This window comes from Pelodiscus sinensis, chromosome 2 (genome assembly GCF_049634645.1).
Source record: "Pelodiscus sinensis isolate JC-2024 chromosome 2, ASM4963464v1, whole genome shotgun sequence".
NCBI classification, from domain to species: domain Eukaryota; kingdom Metazoa; phylum Chordata; order Testudines; family Trionychidae; genus Pelodiscus; species Pelodiscus sinensis.
In genome coordinates, this window is record NC_134712.1 from 40,086,137 (window position 1) to 40,107,575 (window position 21,439).

Here is a 21,439-nt window from a genome sequence, read left to right on the forward strand (position 1 = left end):
GAGCCCTACTTATGATAATATCCAGAAGCCTTTAAAAGATATTTTGGCCTTGGAAAGGGTTCAGAAAAGGGCAACTAAAATGATCAGGGGTTTGGAACAGGTCCCATTTGAGGAGAGGCTAAAGTGACTGGGACTTTTCAGTTTGGAAAAGAGGAGGCTGAGGGGGGATATGATAGAGGTATATAAAATCATGAGTGGTGTGGAGAAGGTTAATAAAGAAAAGTTATTCATTAGTTCCCATAATATAAGAACTAGAGGACACCAAATGAATAGCAGGTTTAAAACTAATAAGCAAAAGTTCTTCTTCACACAGCGCATAGTCAACCTGTGGAACTCCTTCCCAGAGGAGGCTGTGAAAGCTAGAACTATAACAGAGTTTAAAGAGAAGCTAGATAAATTCATGGGGGTTAGGTCCATATTAGCCAGGGGGTAGGAATGGTGTCCCTGGCCTCTGTCAGAGGCTTGAGATGGATGGCACGAAGACAACTCACTTGATCATTGTCTTCGGTCAACCCCCTCCAGGGCACCTGGTACTGGCCACTGTCGGCAGACAGGCTACTTGGCTAGATGGACCTTTGGTCTGATCCAGTATGGCCATTCTTATGTGATGTTCTAACCTTTACCAGAATACAAATAACTGTAGACAGACTACATTGTATATCCAAATTTTCATTCTTACAATGGATTTTCACAAGTAAACAAGTCAATTCTTAAGCACTGTACAAAGTGTGTATTCTAAGTATAGACTCTACATTCTGTGGAGTAGGAGCCACCTTTTTGTTCTGCATTCTTGCAGTGTGTTGTGAAGTAGGACCCCATTATACAAGTATGGCTCAGAGGTGCTACTCCAACAGTTAAGATTCAAATTAATCTTGTATTATCTTCAAATAAAATTAATCTTCAAATTAACCCCTAAAGTCAAATTAATCTTCGTGTACATCTAAACTGGCATGATTTTCCAGAAATGCTTTTAACGGAAAAGTTTTCCGAAAATGCTTTTAACGGAAAGCGTGTCTAGATTGGCACGGACGCTTTTCCGCAAAAGCACTTTTTGCGGAAAAGCGTCCGTGGCCAATCTAGATGTGCTTTTGCGCAAAAAAGCCCCGATTGCCATTTTCGCGGTCGGGGCTTTTTTGCGCAAAACAAATCTCAGCTGTCTACACTGGCCCTTTTGCACAAAACTTTTGTGCAAAAAGGACTTTTGCCCGAACGGGAGCAGCATAGTATTTCCGCAAAAAGCACTGATTTCTTACAGTAGGAAGTCAGTGCTTTTGCGGAAATTCAAGCGGCCAGTGTAGACAGCTGGCAAGTTTTTCCGGAAAAACTGGCCAGTCTAGACACAGCCTTGTTGTATACATGAGTTCTGCAACTCATTTCAGTGACCCAGCTGAATGAAACATGTATTTTCTGTTTTTACAAGTGGCATGCTGGAAAAGTGATATACTGTAGATTACTCAAGAATAAAGCACATCAGAAAAATTAATGGGAGCAGATTTTTTAAATTTGCCCTTTTTCCTCTCTAAAATATTCAAACATGAGAAGGCAAACACGTCAGTGGTGAAGCAGCACACGAGAAAGTGTCGATTTCCTTTAAAACTTCTAAGTCAAGAATTAAGGAGTTAGAAAGGGTCTGCTTGATACATGTTTCATAACAGCCATTAACACACAGCCTTTAAAGCCACTGTCAAACATATTTAACTAGGTGAGGGGAAAAATGTGTTCAATAGTACATATCTCACCAGATTATTGCTATTCAAAATTATCTGCACCTGACAAAAGTGATTTTAAAAAGAGTGAGAGGTCTGAAGTTAGCAATTATCCAAAATTATTATAGATTTTTACTTTAATTTAAAAACCAGCCCAGAGAAGGAGTATAAAAATGACCCTGTCCTACTTTATTATTGAATTTCTTTCACCCTGTGGCTCCTCTCATGTCAATACAGTATCAGGGCACAATGGTAAAAGTGCAACATTTTAAAGTGCACCACATTAAAGATAACAACTGTATGAATGACTTTATAAAAAAGTTTATAGTGGTATTTGCTGTACTTAATTACAAACATGCAACACCTTCAATAAATATGAAACCTTTACAGCCCTCTATGTCTGAATGAAAAATTCTATCATCAATTGATTGCTTAAATAAATAGACTTGGCCTAATGTTAAACTATATCAGCAGTAATGGGAAAAACAATACACTCCAGAGTGACACAGCTACACTTACAAAACCTCCAGTGCAAGCATTGCAATGTCACTGAATATCAGAACAGCCATGCTGGGTTAGACCAAAGGTCCATCTAGCCCAATATCCTGTCTTCCAACAGTGGCCAATGCCAGTTGCCCCAGAGGGAATGAACAAAACAGATAATCATCTGGATAAACACTGTTGTCAAGTTCTGAGAGATGGTGTTCTTACATAGACTGAAAAACTCCTTTATCTATAGGCTGTGTTTATACAAGCAGACTATGTCAACATAAAGCAAAATACGGGACTATGTAGCACTTTAAAGACTAACAAGGTGGTTTATTAGATGATGAGCTTTCGTGGGCCAGACCCACTTCCTCAGATCAAATAGTGGAAGAAAATAGTCACAGCCACATATACCAAAGGATACAATTAAAAAAAAAAAGTGAACACATATGAAAAGGACAAATCACATTTCAGAACAGAATGGGGATGCGGGGGGGGGGGGGGGGGGGAGGAAGGTGAATGCCTGTGAGTTAATGATATTAGAGGTGGGGAAGGGTAGATGTCTGTGAGTTAATAGTGTTAAAGGTGATAATTAGGGAAGCTATCTTTGTAATGGGTAACCTTTTTGGTTGAAATGGCAAGCAACTGTTTTTTCTTTGTGATCCTGTCTAATGTCTGTTTTGTGGACTGAATATACTGGACCAGGACACTAAACTCCAAGAAGCTCTGGGAGACAGACCCATAGTCTCCTATAGACAACCACCTAACCTCAAGATGATTCTTACCAACAACCACAGGACATACCACACTAATACCAACCCTGGTACTTTCCCTTGCAACAAACCCCGTTGCCAGCTTTGTCCACATATTCACTCTGCTGACACCATTACTGGGCCTAACCAAGTGAGTTATAAGATCAAGAATACATATACCTGCGCCTCCAGAAATATAATCTATGCTATCATGTGCCGAAAGTGTCCGTCTGCTATGTACATTGGACAAACGTCTCAGACACTTCGCCAAAGAATCAATGCCCACAAAACAGACATTAGACAGGATCACAAAGAAAAAACAGTTGCTTGCCATTTCAACCAAAAAGGACACTGTCTCAATGACCTACTCACCTGCATCCTACTTCAGAAGACATTCAAATCTGCACTTGAAAGAGAATCCTCTGAACTGGCATTCACGCTAAAATTTGACACTCTCTGCGGGGGGCATGAACAAAGACTCCAGGGCTATGTCTACACTGGCCCCTTTTACGAAAGGGGCATGCTAATTTTAAACTTCGTAATAGGGAAATCCGCGGGGGATTTAAATATCCCCCGCGGGATTTAAATAAAGATGTCCGCCGCTTTTTTCCGGCTTGGGGAAAAGCCGGAAAAAAGCGTCTAGACTGGCCCGATCCTCCGGAATAAAGCCCTTTTCCAGAGGATCTCTTATTCCTACTTCAAAGGGCTTTTCCTCTGGAAAAGGGCTTTATTCCGGAGGATCGGGCCAGTCTAGACGCTTTTTTCCGGCTTTTCCCCAAGCCGGAAAAAAGCGGCGGACATCTTTATTTAAATCCCACGGGGGATATTTAAATCCCCCGCGGATTTCCCTATTACGAAGTTTAAAATTAGCATGCCCCTTTCGTAAAAGGGGCCAGTGTAGACGTAGCCCAGCTATCTTACCCATTACAAAGATAGCTTCCCTAATTATCACCTCTAACACTATTAACTCACAGACATCTATCCTTCCCCACCTCTAATATCATTAATTCACAGGCATTCACCTTCCTTTCCTCCCCCCCCCCCCGCCTGCATCCCCCTTCTGTTCTGAAATGTGATTTGTCCTTTTCATGTGTGTTCACTTTTTTTTTTTAATTGTATCCTTTGGTATATATGGCTGTGACTATTTTCTTCCACTATTAGATCTGAGGAAGTGGGTCTGGCCCATGAAAGCTCATCATCTAATAAACCACCTTGCTAGTCTTTAAAGTGCTACATAGTCCCGTATTTTGTTTTAGCTACACCAGACTAACACGGCTACATTTCTATCACTATGTCAACATAAACACTGCAGTGCAGATATTGCATAAAGGTCTCAATTTTTTCTATAGTGAATAGTATTTCTCTATTAAATGGAGCTGCACATTTGTATAAGAACAAGTCTCTATCTGGAGGCTATTTGCTTCTCAGAAAATGCACACAGTTGTCTGATGAAAGAAAGCAGAACTCCAAGTGTGGTTCAACAGGTGTATGTTTGTATATTACCTCCACACCCGTCTCTATACAAAATTTTTTCATAAATCTGTAAAAGTCTCACCATAGGCAAAAGTCACAAGCCACTGTCATATTGGCAAATTTCTAGAGAACTGAAGTAACATACAACTGAGAATTACTGAGCCATAGCAGACCAGGCACAATTTAGAGGACAGAAATGTTTTGGCGTATGTAACAGGAGACTACTTGATAACTTCGACCTTCATTTCTAGTTTCTATTACTTCAAGGGATTTAAAATGCTTTATTCCGGATCACAACTAATTGCATGCAAATAGCAAAACCTGACAAGTTTTTAGTCAGTTCCTTTTTTGTCCTATGGCTCCATTTGAATAAGGCTAGTAAACACATTGCTTCTTAGAAAACGTGGCACACTGTGCGCCAAGAGTTCTGGCAGTTTAAGATGATTTTATGCTCGAATTAGGTTTATACTTTGTTCTTCCAAGAACCACAGGTTAACACACCCCTGAACTTCACTCACAGGTACTTGGTTTTCAAGTCACACTATGCTCTTCCCCCGGTCAGCCACCCTATGTTCACTGCCCCTGACTCACGGGTGGGTTCCTGAAGCCTGCTTTGGACGGACGTGGGAAATCCCAAGATATCCAGAAGACTATTTAAAATGCCCGATGTCTACCTACCAGAGCACCAGGCAGACAGCCCGAGGGGTTGTGCAACACTGCACGGTGTCTATGGAAGGGGGCTCTGAGCTCAACCCACTGCATGAGGTTTGGGGCAGCCCACCCCCCAGAGGCGGGATGCACCGGGCGCGCGTGTCCCATGCGCACTGCGAACAGAGCCTAGGTCCCCGCGCCCCGCCCAGGCGGCCCCGCCTTACCTGGCCCGCCCCGCCGCTGCACTCTCACCAACGCCTCGCTGCGGCCGCCCCGCGGCAGCGTGCGGCTCAGGCGGAGGCGGCCCGACGCCCGCTCCAGCTCCACGTGGGCTGCGGGAGCCGCCAGCTCGAACCAGCTGCCGCCGGCCTCCCGGTAGCGCGTGTCCGGCACGGTGAAGATGGGGTCCCCGGGCCGCGCCCCGGCCGGCACCCGCGCCGTGTAGGAGATGGAGCCGCGTCCCGGCGGCTGCTCCGGGGCCAGGAGCGAGCGGGCCCTTCGGGCGCCTTCTCCCCGCACCGCCAGCTGCAGCCGCCGCGCCGGGCTCCGCAGGGGCCGGGGCAGGCCGTGGTCCTGCGCCGAGACCCGGAGGCTGAGCCTGCGGCGCCCCAGCAGGGAGCCCACCGTGAGCACCTGCCCGCTGCGCGGCACCACGAAGAGCAGGCGGCTGCCGGCGCCGCCCGGCCACGAGCGGTAAGTGAGCAGCGCGTTGGCCCCCTCGTCCCCGTCCAGGGCGCGCAGCCGGGCCACCTCGCTGCCCAGCGGCGCCAGCTCGTCCACCGCCAGGGGCGGCCCGGCGCGGAGGCGGGGCCGCTGGTCGTTCCGGTCCAGCACCCGCACCCGCACCAGCGCTCGCCGGGAGGAGCCGCCGGCCGCGCCCGGTCGCCGCAGAGCCAGGCTGTACCGCGCCCGGGCCTCCCGGTCTAGGCACGCGGCCGTCCGCAGCAGCAGCAGCCGCCCAGGCCCCAGGTGCAAGGAGAAGCGGGAGGCGCCAACCCCCTCTAGCGCCCAGGCCCCCGGCGGCTCCCCAGGGCCCAGCAGCCGCCGCAAGGGCACCCGCAGCCCCCGCACCCGCGTCCCCGCCGGGCTGTTCTCCGGCACCTGCCCGTAGAAGCGGAGTAGGCGAGGAGAGCTGCGAGCCGGGGGCCCCGCCGCCCCGCAGAGGAGCTGGAAGCCGCTGCCGGCCAGGAGCAGCAGGGCGAGCAGCATCCAAGCGAGGCACCGGCCCCGCTCCGGGTGCATCCCCCTCCGGCGGCGGTGCGGGGCCGCTGGCAAAGCAGAGAGCATCGGCGGGCGCTGCAGCTTGCGACCCTGGCTCCAGATGCGGAGCTGACTGCCCTGGCAACTCAGTGTTCCCGCTGCACGTGGAGCGCCCGCTCCGCCCCTGCCCGGCGACCAACCACGACCAGGGCGGAGCTGACGTCCTGCTCTAGAGCAAGCAATCCCGCGCCTTCGGCCAGGGGAGGGAGCTAGCCAGCCAATTCCCCTCCTCTGAGCTACAACGTGAACCCTTGAAGTGGCGGCAAGCGTGGCCAAACGGCTACCAAGGAGGCATCTGACTGAACCCCTTAGTTGCTTTAGGTGTAATGAATCAGCACCAGAAGCCAGGAAACAGTGGTCTCAGTTTACAGCAAAGAAAATTTAGATCGGTTAAAAACAGGCAAGTGTCATAATTGGACAGTGAAATCAATTTCACGCTAATACCAACCAAGGAGACTCTCTTACCCACCTTCTCAAATGCCGTTCATTTATCTGTGGTGTGCAGGTTACTAACAGTCCTTCAGTTGATATGCTCATTAATTCATTAACAATCAGGTTTAAGGAGAATTTTGTCAGATCACAAAATTCTATTCAGTGATCATAGAATCATAGATCCATAGAGCTGGAGGAGACCTGAGAAGGCAGGACCAATCCCAATTAAATCAATCCATCCAGGGCTTTGTCAAGCCAAGACTTACACACCTCTAGGGATGGAGATTCCACCACCTCCCGAGGTAACCCATTCCAGTGCTTCACCACCCTCCTAGTGAAATAGTTTTTCTTAATAGCCAACCTGGACCTCTCCCACCACAATTTGAGACCACTGCTCATTGTTCTGCCATCCATCACTACTGTGAACAGCCTTTCTCCATCCTTTTTGGAACCTCCCTTAAGGAAGTTGAAGGCTGCTATCAAATCCCCCCTCACTCCTCTCTTCTGCAGACTAAATAGACCCAACTCCCTCAGCCTCTCCTCATAGGTCATATGCACCAACCCCCTAATCATTTTGGTCGCCCTCTGCTGGACCCTCTCCACTGCATACACATCCTTCCTGTAATTGGGGGCCCAGAACTGGACACAGTACTCCAGATATGGCCTCACCAGAGCAGAATAAAGAGAAATAATCACATCTCTGGATCTACTGGCAATTCTGCCATCCTGACATCGAGCTGTTGATCACTACCCACCAGGCCCAACCTTCCAGCCAGTTTTCTATCCATCTTACCATCCATTTATCCAATCCACATTCCCTTAACTTGCTGGCAAGAATATTGTGGGAGACAGTATCAAAAGCCTTGCTAAGGTCAAGGTACATCACATCCACTGACTTTTCCATATCCACAGAGCCAGTTACCTCATCATAGAAGCTAATCAAATTGGTCAGGCACGACCTGCCCTTCATGAATCCATGCTTACTATTCCTGATCCTCTTAGAAGTGATTCAAAATGGATTCCTTTTTGAATCCATGATTTTTCCAGGGACTGGGGTAAGACTGTCCGGCCTATAGTTCCCTGGATTGTCCTTCTTCCTTTTCTTAAAGATGGGCACTCCATTTGCCTTTTTCCACGACTCCACGAGATCTCCACGACTTTTCAAAGATAATGGCCAAAGGCTCCTCAATGACATTTGCCAACTCCCTCAGTACCCTCAGATGTATTAAGTCCAGACCCATGGACTTATATACCTTTAGCTTTTAAAAATAATTCCTAACCTGTTCTTTTCCCACTAAAGGCTGTCCACCTTCATCCCATATTGCGTCACTTAGCGCATTAGTCTGAGAGCTGACCTTGTCGGTGAAGACAGAGGCAAAGAAAGTATGAAGTACTTCAGCTTTCCCCACATCATCTGTCACTAGGTTACTGCCCTCATCCACATCCTCTCTGATCACCTTCTTCTTGCCAACATGCCTGTAGAAACCTTTCCTTCAAATCCCTTGTGAGTCGCAATTCCAATTGCGCTTTTGCCTTCCTGATAACTCCCCTGCATTCTCAAGCTATACATTTATACCCCTCCCTAGTCATCTGTCCAAGTTTCCACTTTTTGTAAGCTCCCTTTTTGTGCTTAAGTTCACCAAGGATTTCCCCGGTAAACCAATCTGGTCTCCTACCATTTGCTTCTCTTGCTGCGCATGGGAATGGTTTATTTCTGTGCCTTCAATAAGGCTTTAAAATACTGCCAGCTCTCCTAGGCTCCTTTCCCCTTCATGTTAGCATCCCAGGGGATTCTGCCCATCAGTTCTCTGAGGGAGTCGATGTCTGCTTTTCTGAAATCCAAGGTATGTAATTTACTACTCTTTTTTCTTCCTTTGGTCAGGATCCTGAAATTTACCATCTCATGATCACTGCTTCCCAGGTTGTCATCCACCTCTACTTCCCCTATTAGTTCCTCCCTGTTTGTGAGCAGCAGGTCAAGCTGCGCATGGCCCCTGGTCGGTTCCTTCAGCACTTGTACCAAGAAGTTATCCCCAACATTCTCCAAAAACTTCCTGGATTGTCTGTGTACTGCTGTATTGGTCTCCCAACAGATGTCAGCGTGATTAAAGTCACCCATGAGAACCAGGGCCCGCGATCTGGAAGGTTCTCTCAGTTGTCCAAAAAAAGCCCTCATCTACCTCATCCACCTGATCCAGTGGTCTATAGCAGACACCAACTACATCACCCCTGTTGCTGCTATCTCTAAATTTAACCCATAGATTCTCAACAGTCTTTTCTCCCTCTAAATACTGGAGCTCCGAGCAATCATACTGCTCTGTTACATACAATGCTACTCCTCGTCCTTTTCTCCCCTGCCTATTCTTCCAGAACAGTTTATACCCTTCCATGACAGTGCTCCAGTCATGCGAGTCATCCCACCAAGTCTCTGTTATTCCAATCAAATCATAGTTCTTCGACTGGGCCAGGGCTTCTAATTCTTCCTGTCGTTTCCCGAGCTTATCTCATTTTTGTACTAGCACCTTATATAACCATTTGATCTCCCTACTTTCTCCATCCGAATCAGGGGTCCTCCTTTCTTGCTCATTCCTCGTGATTCTTCCCGGTGTCCGTCTTCCTCACTTACCTCAGGGCTTTTGTCATTGTCTCCCAACGAACCTAGTTTAAAGCCCTCACTAGGTTTGCAAGCCTGCCTGCGAAGATGCTCTTTCCTCTCTTGGTTAGGTGGATCCCATCTCTTCCTAACAATCCTTGTACCCGTAATAGAGTCCCATGGTCGAAGAAACCAAAGCCCTCTCTCCGACACCACCTGCACAACCATACATTTATTTCCTCAATTGGACGATCCTTACCGAGACCTTTTCTTTCAACCGAAAGGATGGATGAGAACACCACTTGTGCTTCAGATTCCTTGATCCTTCTTCCCAGCTCTACATAATCTGCTGTGACCCGCTCAAGGTCATTCTTAGCCGTATTGTTAGTTCTTACATGGAGAAGCAGGAAGGGGCAGCGATCCAAAGGTTTAATCACTTTTGGAAGACTCTCAGTCACATCCTGAATGTGAGCTCCTGGTAAGCAGCACACTTCTCGAGACTGCAGGTCTGGATGGCAAATGGATGACTCAGTCCCTCTTAGAAGGGAGTCCTTGTCCACCACCATCCGTCGTCTTCTTTTGGGGGAGGTGGTTGTGGAACCCCCATCCCTAGAATTACTCATCCCATGCCTTCCAGTACATGGTGTTCCCTTCTGATTTCTTCCCTGAGAGGTCCCTGCCAAAGCATTCTCCACCGCAGTGCCTGTGGAGAGAGCCTGATGGTGGCTTACTTACCTATGTCCACCTTCTCCTTTTAGAGGTTACATTCTGCCAGTTTCCTTCTTTGTCCTGTACTGCCCTGACGGGCTCTTCAGCCTGCTGTGCCTGCAGGATTAAAGGTTGCCTTCTGTCGAAGAAGTCTTCATCCTCTCTGATAAAACTTAGGGTCGATGCTTGGGCCTCAAGTCTTCTAATTTTTTCTTCCAAAATGGTGACCAGCTTGCACTTAGTACAGATGAAATCCTTTCTTTCTTCTGGGAGGAAAACAAACATAGTACATGCTGTGCAGGTAACGACAGCAGATCTATCACCATCCATACCTGCCTTCCTTCTGAGAGATTCCTCAGTTATTAAATGCCTCCTTGAAGGGCAGGAGTGTAGTGAAAAGATTGTAAAGACTGGGGAGTGTATCTTGCCCCCTTTCCAAACTCCCTGTTAACAGCCCCTGTTTGCAAGCTCCCTGGTCGCTGACTCACAGCTTTATAAAGCCCTGAACTGCCTCATAGACCCGCCCCCTGATTAAGGCTCAACCAATGAGCAGAGGCTTCTAGATTTCAAACCCTGATTAGAAGCTCACAGCTTCCACCTGCCAGCCACAGCACACATTCCGGGGGGGGTGGGAAAGGAGAAAACAAAAAAACAAAAACCAAAGAGCGAAACACAAGCTAAACACAGCAAGAAAATCACAAACACACACTACAGACAGCCACTTCCCTCAAGGGTCTTGTATTAGCTCTACTTCCCCTATTAGTTCCTCCCTGTTTGTGAGTGTTCTTTGAAAAAGAAAGCTAACTGTAGCTGTAGTGATCGGAACCAGTGACAATTCATTTAACATTGACTTCCTGGTTGTAGTGTGTGGTACTTCTTGCTTAAAAAAGAAGTATAATGCAGCTGCAATGTTTTTTCTTATAAACTCTGTGTTCCAGCATTCTTAGCAGCCTCTAAGATGCTCTAAAATTGGCTTTGACAATGACTGGCTTCTGCATGTCAATGCAATCCAGAGGTTTGGTGTTTTACAACTTTTACATGAAGTTCATCAGCATTGGCTTTGCTGATCAGTATGGCAAACCAAGCTACTCCAGTTTTACCAATTGTAGCACTGGGAAGCTTTCCTTTCTTCATAAACTTTTTTTATAAAGTACACCAGTAGCTGTTTTTTGGTAATTTCAGTAAATGGGAAGTTGAACTGACAAACACCAGAAACTGCCTTTAGATTGTGGGGGCAATGTTTCTTTAGTAGGTAGCTGTATTTGTGCTTTGGGCTGTATTGGATGTGGACAAACATACCACTCATACTTTCAGATGCCATGTTGGTATACTGCGTGTAACTAGTTGACCATTGGGGAATGCAATGGGAAAGGTTTAGGCAGAGAAGACAGACCCAGGTACCTTCCTACCTCCTTATTTGTGTTAATCAATATTTAGATAACTTACAGGTATTTTTATATGTAACAGGGTTGCCCAGGTGGTGTCCTCTTGTGGCCCATCAGAGCAAATGTGACAGATGTTTGTGTCCAGCAACCGTCTGTGATCCCTCTTGGTCTGGTCAATTCATCTGACAACTCATCAGGCTGGCAAGCAAGCTCTGACTCAGGGCTTCAGTTCGGGTTCTCTCCCATCAAAGGAGAAGATGCTGTGGTTCTTCCTGGTCAGCCCTTACCTAGGCTCAGTTGCCTTCTTTTGACTCCTGTTTCCATGCTTGACATTCACTGCAGGTGTAGCAAGCTGGAGCCCAGTTGGGTCCTGAGGTTCTTGCTAACCTTTTCATTGCCAGCATGAAGCCTATATACTGTCCCATCACATGGTGCTTGACCTTAGGCAGCCATATTTGACAGCTGGGCCCACTTTGCACTCACGCTTGGGGGTGCTCAGATTCCCTAGTGATAAGTGCAGTCTAAATGCCCAGAGAGAGTAAAGGAGGTGTCCAGGGACTGTTTCCTTGGAATACCATTGGCTGGAATTCCAACTAGTCATGGGCCCAGCTAATGTTTCCCAGTGTCACCAACTCTTACTCTTTCATTGTAAGTCTCACTGGTTTCATTGTAAGTCTCACTGGTTATGTCTACACTGCAGGCTTCTTGCGCAAGAACATCCATTCTTGCGCAAAAACTTGCAGAGCATCTACACTGCATGAACATTCTTGTGCATGAAAATTTACAGTAAAGTGTAGGAAAACAGGGCTTCTTGTGCAAGAGTTACTCTCTCCCCACAAGGAATAAGCCCTCTTGCGCAAGAGCTCTTCCACAAGAAAGCAGTGTGGACAGGCAACAGGGGTTTCTTGTGCAAGAAAGCCTTAGAGCTAAAATGGCCATCAGACCTTTCTTGCACAAGAGAACATCTACACTGCCATAGATGCTCTTGCGCAAAAGCACATCTCTTCCACAAAAGCAAATGGCAGTGTGGACGCGCTCTTGCACAAGACTTTTTCCACAAGAACTCTTACACAAAACAGTTCTTGTGCAAGAAGTCTGCAGTGTAGACATAGCCACTATGTTTTGTGTTTCTCCTAGAACTCCACATTCTGGAGTCAAGTGATTCAGTGAAAACCTCAGTTTTCCTTAAAGCAAAATTAGTTTTCTAGTCCTAGTAGGTGTGAAGAAAAGCTGGGACCCCTCCAGGCTCAAACACCAGGTGCAGGAAAAGATCCTAGCACTTAAAAAAATCTCATAATTTTAAGGCAATCTGAGGGTTTTTGAACATTTGAGGCTGTTCATATGGTTTTCCAGAAACTCCTTTATGTTCCTACACACATTCCAGGGCCTCTTCATGCACTCAATCACTGTGAGCTATTTGTGTTTCATTTACCAGATTTCCAAGAATTTAATGCTTACAACTTTCGTTCTCCTGACTTGTATCCTTCAGTTTACATGGCTAGAGCCCTTTAATTGAGTTGCTGTATCAGATGTTCCTTTAGGGTTGTCCACCCTCTTCTCCTACTAGTGTCTAATTCCTTCTCTCCCCTTCCCACTGTCAGGACTGCAATTGATGGCACCATGTCTGCACTCCCCAGCTGGTAACCCCACTGCCTATGCAGAATGTAAGCTTCTACTGTCCCCGCACCATCAGTTCAGACCTCACCTCCCAGCTTCCACCACCAAGAAGGGAGCCAGTCTTGGAAAGGACTGAAATTCAGGAGCAAGCTGGAGATTTTCGTGACCTTATGAGCCTGGGTGTACCCCAGGCAAAGGTGCAATCCCTCTGAAATGCAAATCAGATTGTGAATGTGATGTTCTGTGGTGGGGAGAGGAGAATATGCACAATCTCTCTCACACATTGAAAAGCTAGACCTCATTTGTCAACACTCAATGTCAGTGATCTAAATTTAGAAATCTATTTCCTCCCTGATGCACACATGTCATTCCTATTGATTTGCACATGAGGAAGAGAACAAACCCCCTAGGCTACATAATAGCCCAGTGGCCTTTCTTTTACTTAACAAACAAATGCATCTGATTGCAAAATAAAAATATACACAAGGACAAAAGTGTACACAAGGGCACAAACCACAACAAACACCTGCCCCCCCAAGAGATACCAATATGAGTAGGGCACATTTGACTAGAATCATTACCAATAAATGATGTTTCTGCATCTCTACTGCATCTGTCTGGAAGCCGCTTTTGTCAGCCAGAAGCATCAGTCAAATTGAGATAAAAATTTTGGCACCCAACTGTGACGGGGTGCAGTCACAGTAGACATGTTAGGATTGTTTCCCTACTGTGCTGATTATGCCACTGACACCTGCCTCCTCTCTCTCTCTGGGGCTAGGTCTACACTACAGCTTTTTCCGATAGTTTTTTCGGAAGAGGCTTTTCAGAAATGTGGCCTGTCTACACTAGGCCAAATTTTGGAAAATCCCCCTCTTTCAGAAGATCCCTTCTTCGTCATGGAACGAGGAAGACAGGGCTTCCAAAAGAGCGTGTTTGTACTTCTGCAAAAAAAGTGGAACAGCAAATGCGTTCCCTGGATGAGGCGTAATTTTTCTGGGATACTCCGGTATCCTGGAAAACCCCTGCAGTTAGGGTTGCCAGATGGTTTCAACAAAAATACTGGACACACTTGACATTACATCACAATCTACATTACATCTTATTTAGAAAATACCAGCCATTTATATTGTCTCGTTTATATTTTCTCAATTTGTTTCCCAAACAGAAAGCACAAATACTGGACTATCCAATTCAAAACCGGACACCTGGCAACCCTACCTGCAGTGTACATGTACCTTGGGGCTCTCCATCACTATGTACTGTGAGCCAGACTCTGCCTTATTGGGGGGAGAACGGAGAGTTGGGGTTTCTGTCCCTCTGAACAGCAATGCAGAAACTGAATCACTTCAGCTCTGGAAGAATGCAGCTCTAGGGCACAGCTCCCAGGAAACCAACCCTCTAAAGGGATAAAAAAACAAATAAATCCATCTTTCTCTGAGTAAATTTTACACAAAGAAAGCTCATGAGGATATTCACCCTCTTTATTAATGAAAGAGAGATAGGCACACTGGTACCACCTAGGAAACAATTACTTACTCTGGGCCTACATAAAAACACTTTTGCTTATACAAGTGCAGAGAGTAGGATTTAAGTGATTGCAAGTGAAGACAGATCAAAGTAAGTTACTAAAGAATAAAAAGAAAATGCATAGCTAGTTCTAATTCACTGAAAAAACAGTATTTGTTCTAGGCATAATCTTCCAAGTCAGAGACAACCTCTTTTCTCTTGAGGTGGGATCCTAGCCCTCATTGGAGTGTGTTATGCCAGCAGAAGACAAAGGGTTGATAACTTCCCCTTGCTTAAATATTTTTTCCTCCAGGGAGGAATCTTTTATTCTACATTCCCTCTTCCATGGAAAAATGCCTGGATCAAAATGGAATCCTAATACGATGTGGTATGGTCAGGTGCCTTACTAGTCCAGTCACCTTTGATTTACTGGACAAACAAAGCTGTTTACAAATTGTTAAGTTGATCATCAAGTCTTTACGGTTTGGGGAGGGGGAAGGCACCAGTAATGGCTCTCATTAGCACATTTAAAACTATAAACAGTCCCACATTTCATATTTCTAACTTTACACACAAGAATGATACATGCACCAAAATTGGATATGCAGATCCAGCAGATTGTAACATAAATATTGACAGGTTACATGAGGCATTTTGTTCAAAGCATCTCTGAGGGTACGTCTAGACTACAGGGTTTTGTCGACAGAAGTTTTGTCGACAGATACTGTCGACAAAACTTCTGTCGACAAAGAGCGTCTAGACTACATTCAGTTCTGTCGACAAAGCAAGCTGCTTTGTCATCATAACAGTGTGGACGCAAAGGACAGTTTAGATGCAATAATGCCTTCTATCGACAGAACTCTGTCGACAAAAGGCATTATTCCTCGTAGAATGAGGTTTACCAGCGTCGACAAAACTGCTGAGTTCTGTCGACGTTATGTCGACAGAACTCAGCGGTAGTGTAGACGCAGGTTTAGTTTTGTCAACAAAAGTCCACTTTTGTCGAGAAAACCCTGTAGTCTAGACACACCCTGAGTTATGCATATTTATATTCATAAGCCAATTTTCATAAAGTATGGGGGGCATCACACCAGCACGCTCCATTACCTCTTGGCTCTTCCACATTTCCTGTGTCATGCTTCAATGACTTTTAAAGAGGGAAGGCTGAAGGAAGAGCCAAATGTACAGCAATTTGTCACAGCAATAGAGACTAAGTGACCAAATAAAAAAAGTCCAACACATAACATGCAACAATATTAGGATGGCCATATTTCCCTATGCTGAACACGGGAGACCTAGTAAAATTACTCATACTCAAGCAAATTCAATGGCAGTCAGTCAGAACTGTGCAGTACAAAGGTTCAAATTAACATCAAGTTGACTGAGCCCCCATTAAATACTGGGTAACTGGAGTCTTTTTATTTAGACTCATAGACTTTAAGGTCAGAAGGGACCATTATGATCATCTAGTCTGACCCCCTGCACCGTGCAGGCCACAGAATCTCGCCCACCCCTCTTAGAATAATCCTCTCACCTATGTCTCAGATATTGAAGCCTTCCAATACTTTGAAGGCCCCAACATGCAGAGAGTCCTTCAGCTGTGATCTGTGCCCAATGCTACAGAGGAAGGCGAAAAACCTCCAGGGCCTCTGCCAATCTACCCTGGAGGAAAATTCCTTCCTGACCCCAAATATGGCGATCAGCTAAACCCTGAGCATGTGGGCAAGACTCACCAGCCAGACACCCAGAAAGTTCCCTATAGCAACTCCTATCATCCCTCCATTGACCTATTTCCAACTGGAAATGAATGGTCAATTAGTTACCAAGATCATGTTATTTCATCCAACCATCCCCTTATCATAGAATCAGAACTGGAAGAGACCTCAGAAGGTCGTCAAGTCCAGCCCTCCGCTCTAGGCAGGACCAATCCCATCTAAATCAACCCGGCCAGGGCTTTGTCAAGCCGAGACTTAAACACCTCTAGGGATGGAGACTCCACTACTTCCCTAGGTAACCCATTCCAATGCTTCACTACCCTCCTAGTAAAATAGTTTTTCCTAATATCCAATCTGGACCTCTCCCACCACAACTTGAGACCATTGCTCCTTGTTCTGCCATCTGTCACTACTGAGAACAGCCTCTCTCCATCCTCTTTGGAACCTCCCTTCAGGAAGTTGAAGGCTGCTATCAAGTCCCCCCTCACTCTTCGCTTCTGCAGACTAAACAGACCCAAGTCCCTCAGCCTCTCCTCGTAGGTCATATGCTCCAGACCCCTAATCATTTTGGTTGCCCTCCGCTGGACCCTCTCCAATGCGTCCGCATCCTTTTTGTAGTGGGGGGCCCAGAACTGGACACAGTACTCCAGATGTGGCCTCACCAAAGCCGAATAAAGGGGAATAATGACATCTCTGGATCTGCTGGCAATGCTCCTCTTAATGCATCCTAATATGCCATTAGCTTTCTTGGCTACAAGGGCACACTGTTGACTCATATCTAGCTTCTCATCCACTGTAACCCCCAGGTCCTTTTCTGCAGAACTACTACTTAACTGGTTGGTCCCCAGCCTGTAACTATGCTTGGGATTCTTCCGTCCCAAGTGCAGGACTCTACACTTGTCTTTGTTGAATCTCATGAGATTTCTAGTGGCCCAATCCTCCAATTTGTCCAAGTCACTCTGGACCCTATCTCTGCCCTTAAGCGTATCTACCTCTCCCCCTAGCTTAGTGTCATCTGCAAACTTGCTGAGGGTGCAATCTATCCCCTCATCCAGGTCATTAATAAAGATATTGAACAAAACCGGTCCTAGAACCGAACCTTGGGGCACTCCACTAGAAACCGACCTCCATCCTGACATCGAACCGTTGATCACTACCCGCTGGGCCCGGCCTTCTAGCCATCTTTCTATCCATCTTACCGTCCATTTATCCAATCCGCATTCCCTTAACTTGCTGGCAAGAATATTGTGGGAGACCGTATCAAAAGCCTTGCTAAAGTCAAGGTATATAACATCCACTGACTTTCCCATGTCCACTGAGCCAGTTACCTCATCATAGAAGCTAATCAGATTGGTCAAGCACGACTTGCCCTTTGTGAATCCATGCTGACTATTCCTGATCACTTTCCTCTCATTCAAGTGTCTCAAAATGGACTCCTTTATGATCCCTTCCATGATTTTTCCAGGAACCGAGGTAAGACTGACCGGCCTATAGTTCCCTGGATCGTCCTTCTTCCCTTTTTTGAAGATGGGCACTACATTTGCCTTTTTCCAATCATCCGGGATTTCGCCCGATCTCCACGACTTTTCAAAGATAATGGCCAAAGGCTCCTCAATGACATTTGCCAACTCCTTCAGTACCCTTGGGTGCATTAAGTCTGGACCCATGGATTTGTGTACGTTTAGTTTTTCTAAATAGTTCCTAACCTGTTCTTTACCCACCAAGGGCTGTCCATCTTCTTCCCATCTTGCGTCGCTTAGCACAGAAGTCCAGGAGCCGACCTTGTCCGTGAATACAGAGGCAAAGAAAGCATTGAGTACTTCAGCTTTCCCCACATCCTCTGTCACTAGGTTACCTCCTTCATCCATTAGGGACTGCACACCCTCTCTGATCACCTTCTTCTTGTTGACATGCCTGTAGAAACCTTTCTTGTTATCCTTCACATCCTTAGCCAGTCGCAACTCCATTTGCGCTTTCGCCTTCCTGATAACCCCCCGGCATTCTCGAACTATACATTTAAGCTCCTCCCTAGTCATTTGTCCAAGTTTCCACTTTCTGTAAGCTTCCTTTTTGTGCTTAAGTACACCAAGGATTTCCCCTGTAAGCCAATCTGGTCTCCTACCAGGTTTGCCTCTCTTGCTACGTGTCGGGATGGTTTCTTTTTGTGCCTTCAATAAGGCTTCTTTAAAATACTGCCAGCTGTCCTGGACTCCTTTCCCCTTCATGTTAACATCCCAGGGGATTCTTTCCATCAGATCTCTGAGGGAGTCAAAATCTGCTTTTTTGAAGTCCAAGGTGTGTATTTTACTACTCTCTTTCCTTCCTTTGGTCAGGATCCTGAAATCTACCATCTCATGATCACTGCTTCCCAGGTTGTCACCCACCTCTACGTCCCCTATTAGTTCCTCCCTGTTTGTGAGGAGAAGGTCAAGCTGTGCACGGCCCCTGGTCGGATCCTTCAGCACTTGTACCAAGAAGTTATCCCCAACATTCTCCAAAAACTTCCTGGATTGCCTGTGTACTGCCGTATTGGTTTCCCAACAGATGTCAGGGTGATTAAAGTCCCCCATGAGAACCAGGGCCTGCGATCTGGAAGCTTCGCTCAGTTGTTCGAAGAAAGCCTCATCTACCTCATCCACCTGGTTCGGTGGCCTGTAGCAGACACCAACCACAACATCACTGCTGTTTGCTCCTTTAAACCTGACCCATAGACTTTCAACAAGTTTTTCTCCCTCTTTATACTGGAGTTCAGAGCAATCATAGTGCTCTCTTACATATAGTGCAACTCCTCCTCCTTTTCTCCCCTGCCTATTCTTCCTGAACAATCTATACCCTTCCATGACAGCGCTCCAGTCATGCGAGTCATCCCACCAAGTCTCTGTTATCCCAATTAAATCATATTTCTTGGCCTGGGCCAGGGCCTCCAGTTCTTCCTGCTTGTTGCCCAGGCTTCTCGCATTAGTGTACAAACACTTCAGGTAACCAGTTGATTGCATTATCTTCTCCATTCGAAACTGGGGTCCTCCTTTCTCACTCCTTGCTCTATGCATTTCTTCCCGGTATCTGACTTTCCCACTCCCCTCAGGGTTTTGGTCACCGTCCCCCGACGAACCTAGTTTAAAGCCCTCCTCACTAGGTTCGCAAGCCTGCCCGCGAAGATGCTCCTTCCTCTCTTCGTTAGGTGGATCCCATCTCTTCCTAACAATCCTTCCGCCCGGAACAGAGTCCCATGGTCGAAGAAACCAAAGCCCTCTCTGCGACACCACCTGCGCAACCACGCATTTACGTCCTCTTTATTTACCTTCTTTATCTTTAAGGTTTGCACAGGGAGTGATGACACACGCATTCCTTACATCTCCTTCACACAGGGATGGGGGTGACTGACCGACCTGTCCTAACCATCCCTACCCAGTGCTTTCTGCCCTCCATGTGTAACTGGGCCCCAGAGACAAACCCACCTTTCCTAGTGCCTAGCATCATGTCTTCTTCAGGGAACATGAAGGGGGTATGCAGGGTCACAAGTTCCCTAGAAACCATATTGTTTATGAATATGTATGTAACCTGTGGATCTTTGTGAGGTGTGAATGAGAAATACCCAACTAAAAGGGCAGTTTAGGATCCGTGTCCTTTTAAGGCAGACAAAGACTCTGCAAGCAGATCACTGAGAAGCTGCCAGAAAATCTCTCTCTTGGACAAGATGTAATATCACAGCAGAAATCTGGGAATAGCTTAGGGAAAGTAAAGCCTCCTGCAAATCCAAAGGGATCTCCCGATGAACATCATGGTTGAGTCTCCGAGAAGCTGCAACCTGGCCAGCACTCCAGCCACCAGCAAAATCAAAAGTAATCTACACCGCGCTTGCAGCCTGCCTCTAAACTGCCAGCATGAATGCATGTGTGTATGTCCTTACTCTCATACATCTTTACCAATATACAACCCCAAAAGCAATACTGCTCCAGCCCACCCTTTGTCTGGGTTTGTTCCTCAGAAAGTCTGAGGAAGTGCAACAGATTCCAATGGACTGGGGGTGGGAAGAGGGATAACCTGGCCTATGTTTTTCCAGAGGTCATCTCTTCCTTCCCTCCCACCCCTCTTGCTCCCATATAGTTAGAAGCAGCTAGTCCCTTCCTGCCCACACAATGTAAAAAGGCAGCTAACACTTCCAAACTGCTGCTGGCCACTGACATTTGCCAGCTGCCTCCTGTCCCCTAGCTACAATGTGGGCAGGCAGGGATAAAGCCCTAAGGCTGCATTGAGCACTGGGGCCCAGGGAACCTGACTGCAGGGGCTTCCACCAACCAGGCCAGAGAGGGTGCCTAGGAGACAAAGCAACCCCTGAGTTCCCTGGGGGCAGGACCTAGGGCAGGGAGCAGCACATGAAGAGGGGACTAAGCTCCCCTGCCTGGGAACCTGTAGGGTTGGGTTGCAAACAGGCTAGAAATAGCTTCTTCCCCATCACTGCAGAGCCTAAACAAGGGGTGGAGAATCTTCCCCATGTCAGTGCTGTGGGGCTTTGGCACTAAACTGCTAGCCAGGCTGTTCGGGAGCTGAATGATCTGATGAGCTGGTTCTCCACACAGGGCTAGGAGTGGGATGCACGCCACAAAGGTGGATATGGAGGAGCTGGGGAGAGGATGAATAGTACATCAGGGAGAGCACAGTGAAAAGGGATGCATGTAAAATGCCAATGGGTGGGCAGCAGAGGTGACATGTAGCCAGCCACCGCAGCACGCAACCAGGGCTGGTTGGAAGAAGGGAGAGGTGCAGGTGGTAGTGGACCTTGCTGGCTGACAGCTTGCATGCAGCGGAGACTGCACTGTTGGACTAGCAGGGGGAGCAGCTGGCCCTGCACACTGCAGCTTTGCCTGACCACCCATCTTGCGCACACACCCTCATCATCAGCTATTGGACCTCCCACTCACTGCTGGTGGATTGGTGGCTGCCGAGCAAGGAGCCAGCCAGCAGTAAAACCAACCAGTACTGATGGACGGGAAGAAACAGAAAATAGGGGACAATTTGCCATTTTTTGTTAAAAAAAAAAAAAAGTAGGGACACCAGCAGGAGGGTTTAAATACAGGACTGTCCCTTTAAAAACAAGACATCTGGTCACCCCAGATATGGGGATCAGTCACCCATCCTATCCATACCCTGGCAG

At 46.9% G+C, this 21,439-nt stretch overlaps 1 protein-coding gene across 1 annotated transcript in view; it reads right to left on the reverse strand.

Moving 5' to 3' along the window:
* LOC102445849 (neural-cadherin-like) overlaps nt 1-6,727 on the reverse strand; it is a 92,138-nt gene extending 85,411 nt beyond the window's left edge. The window contains exon 1 of the mRNA XM_075920359.1: nt 5,293-6,727. Coding sequence (XP_075776474.1) covers nt 5,293-6,355 — 1,063 coding nt within the window. The 5' untranslated portion in view covers nt 6,356-6,727. The remainder of the gene's footprint in view (nt 1-5,292) is intronic.
* Nucleotides 6,728-21,439: the final 14,712 nt, after the last annotated feature.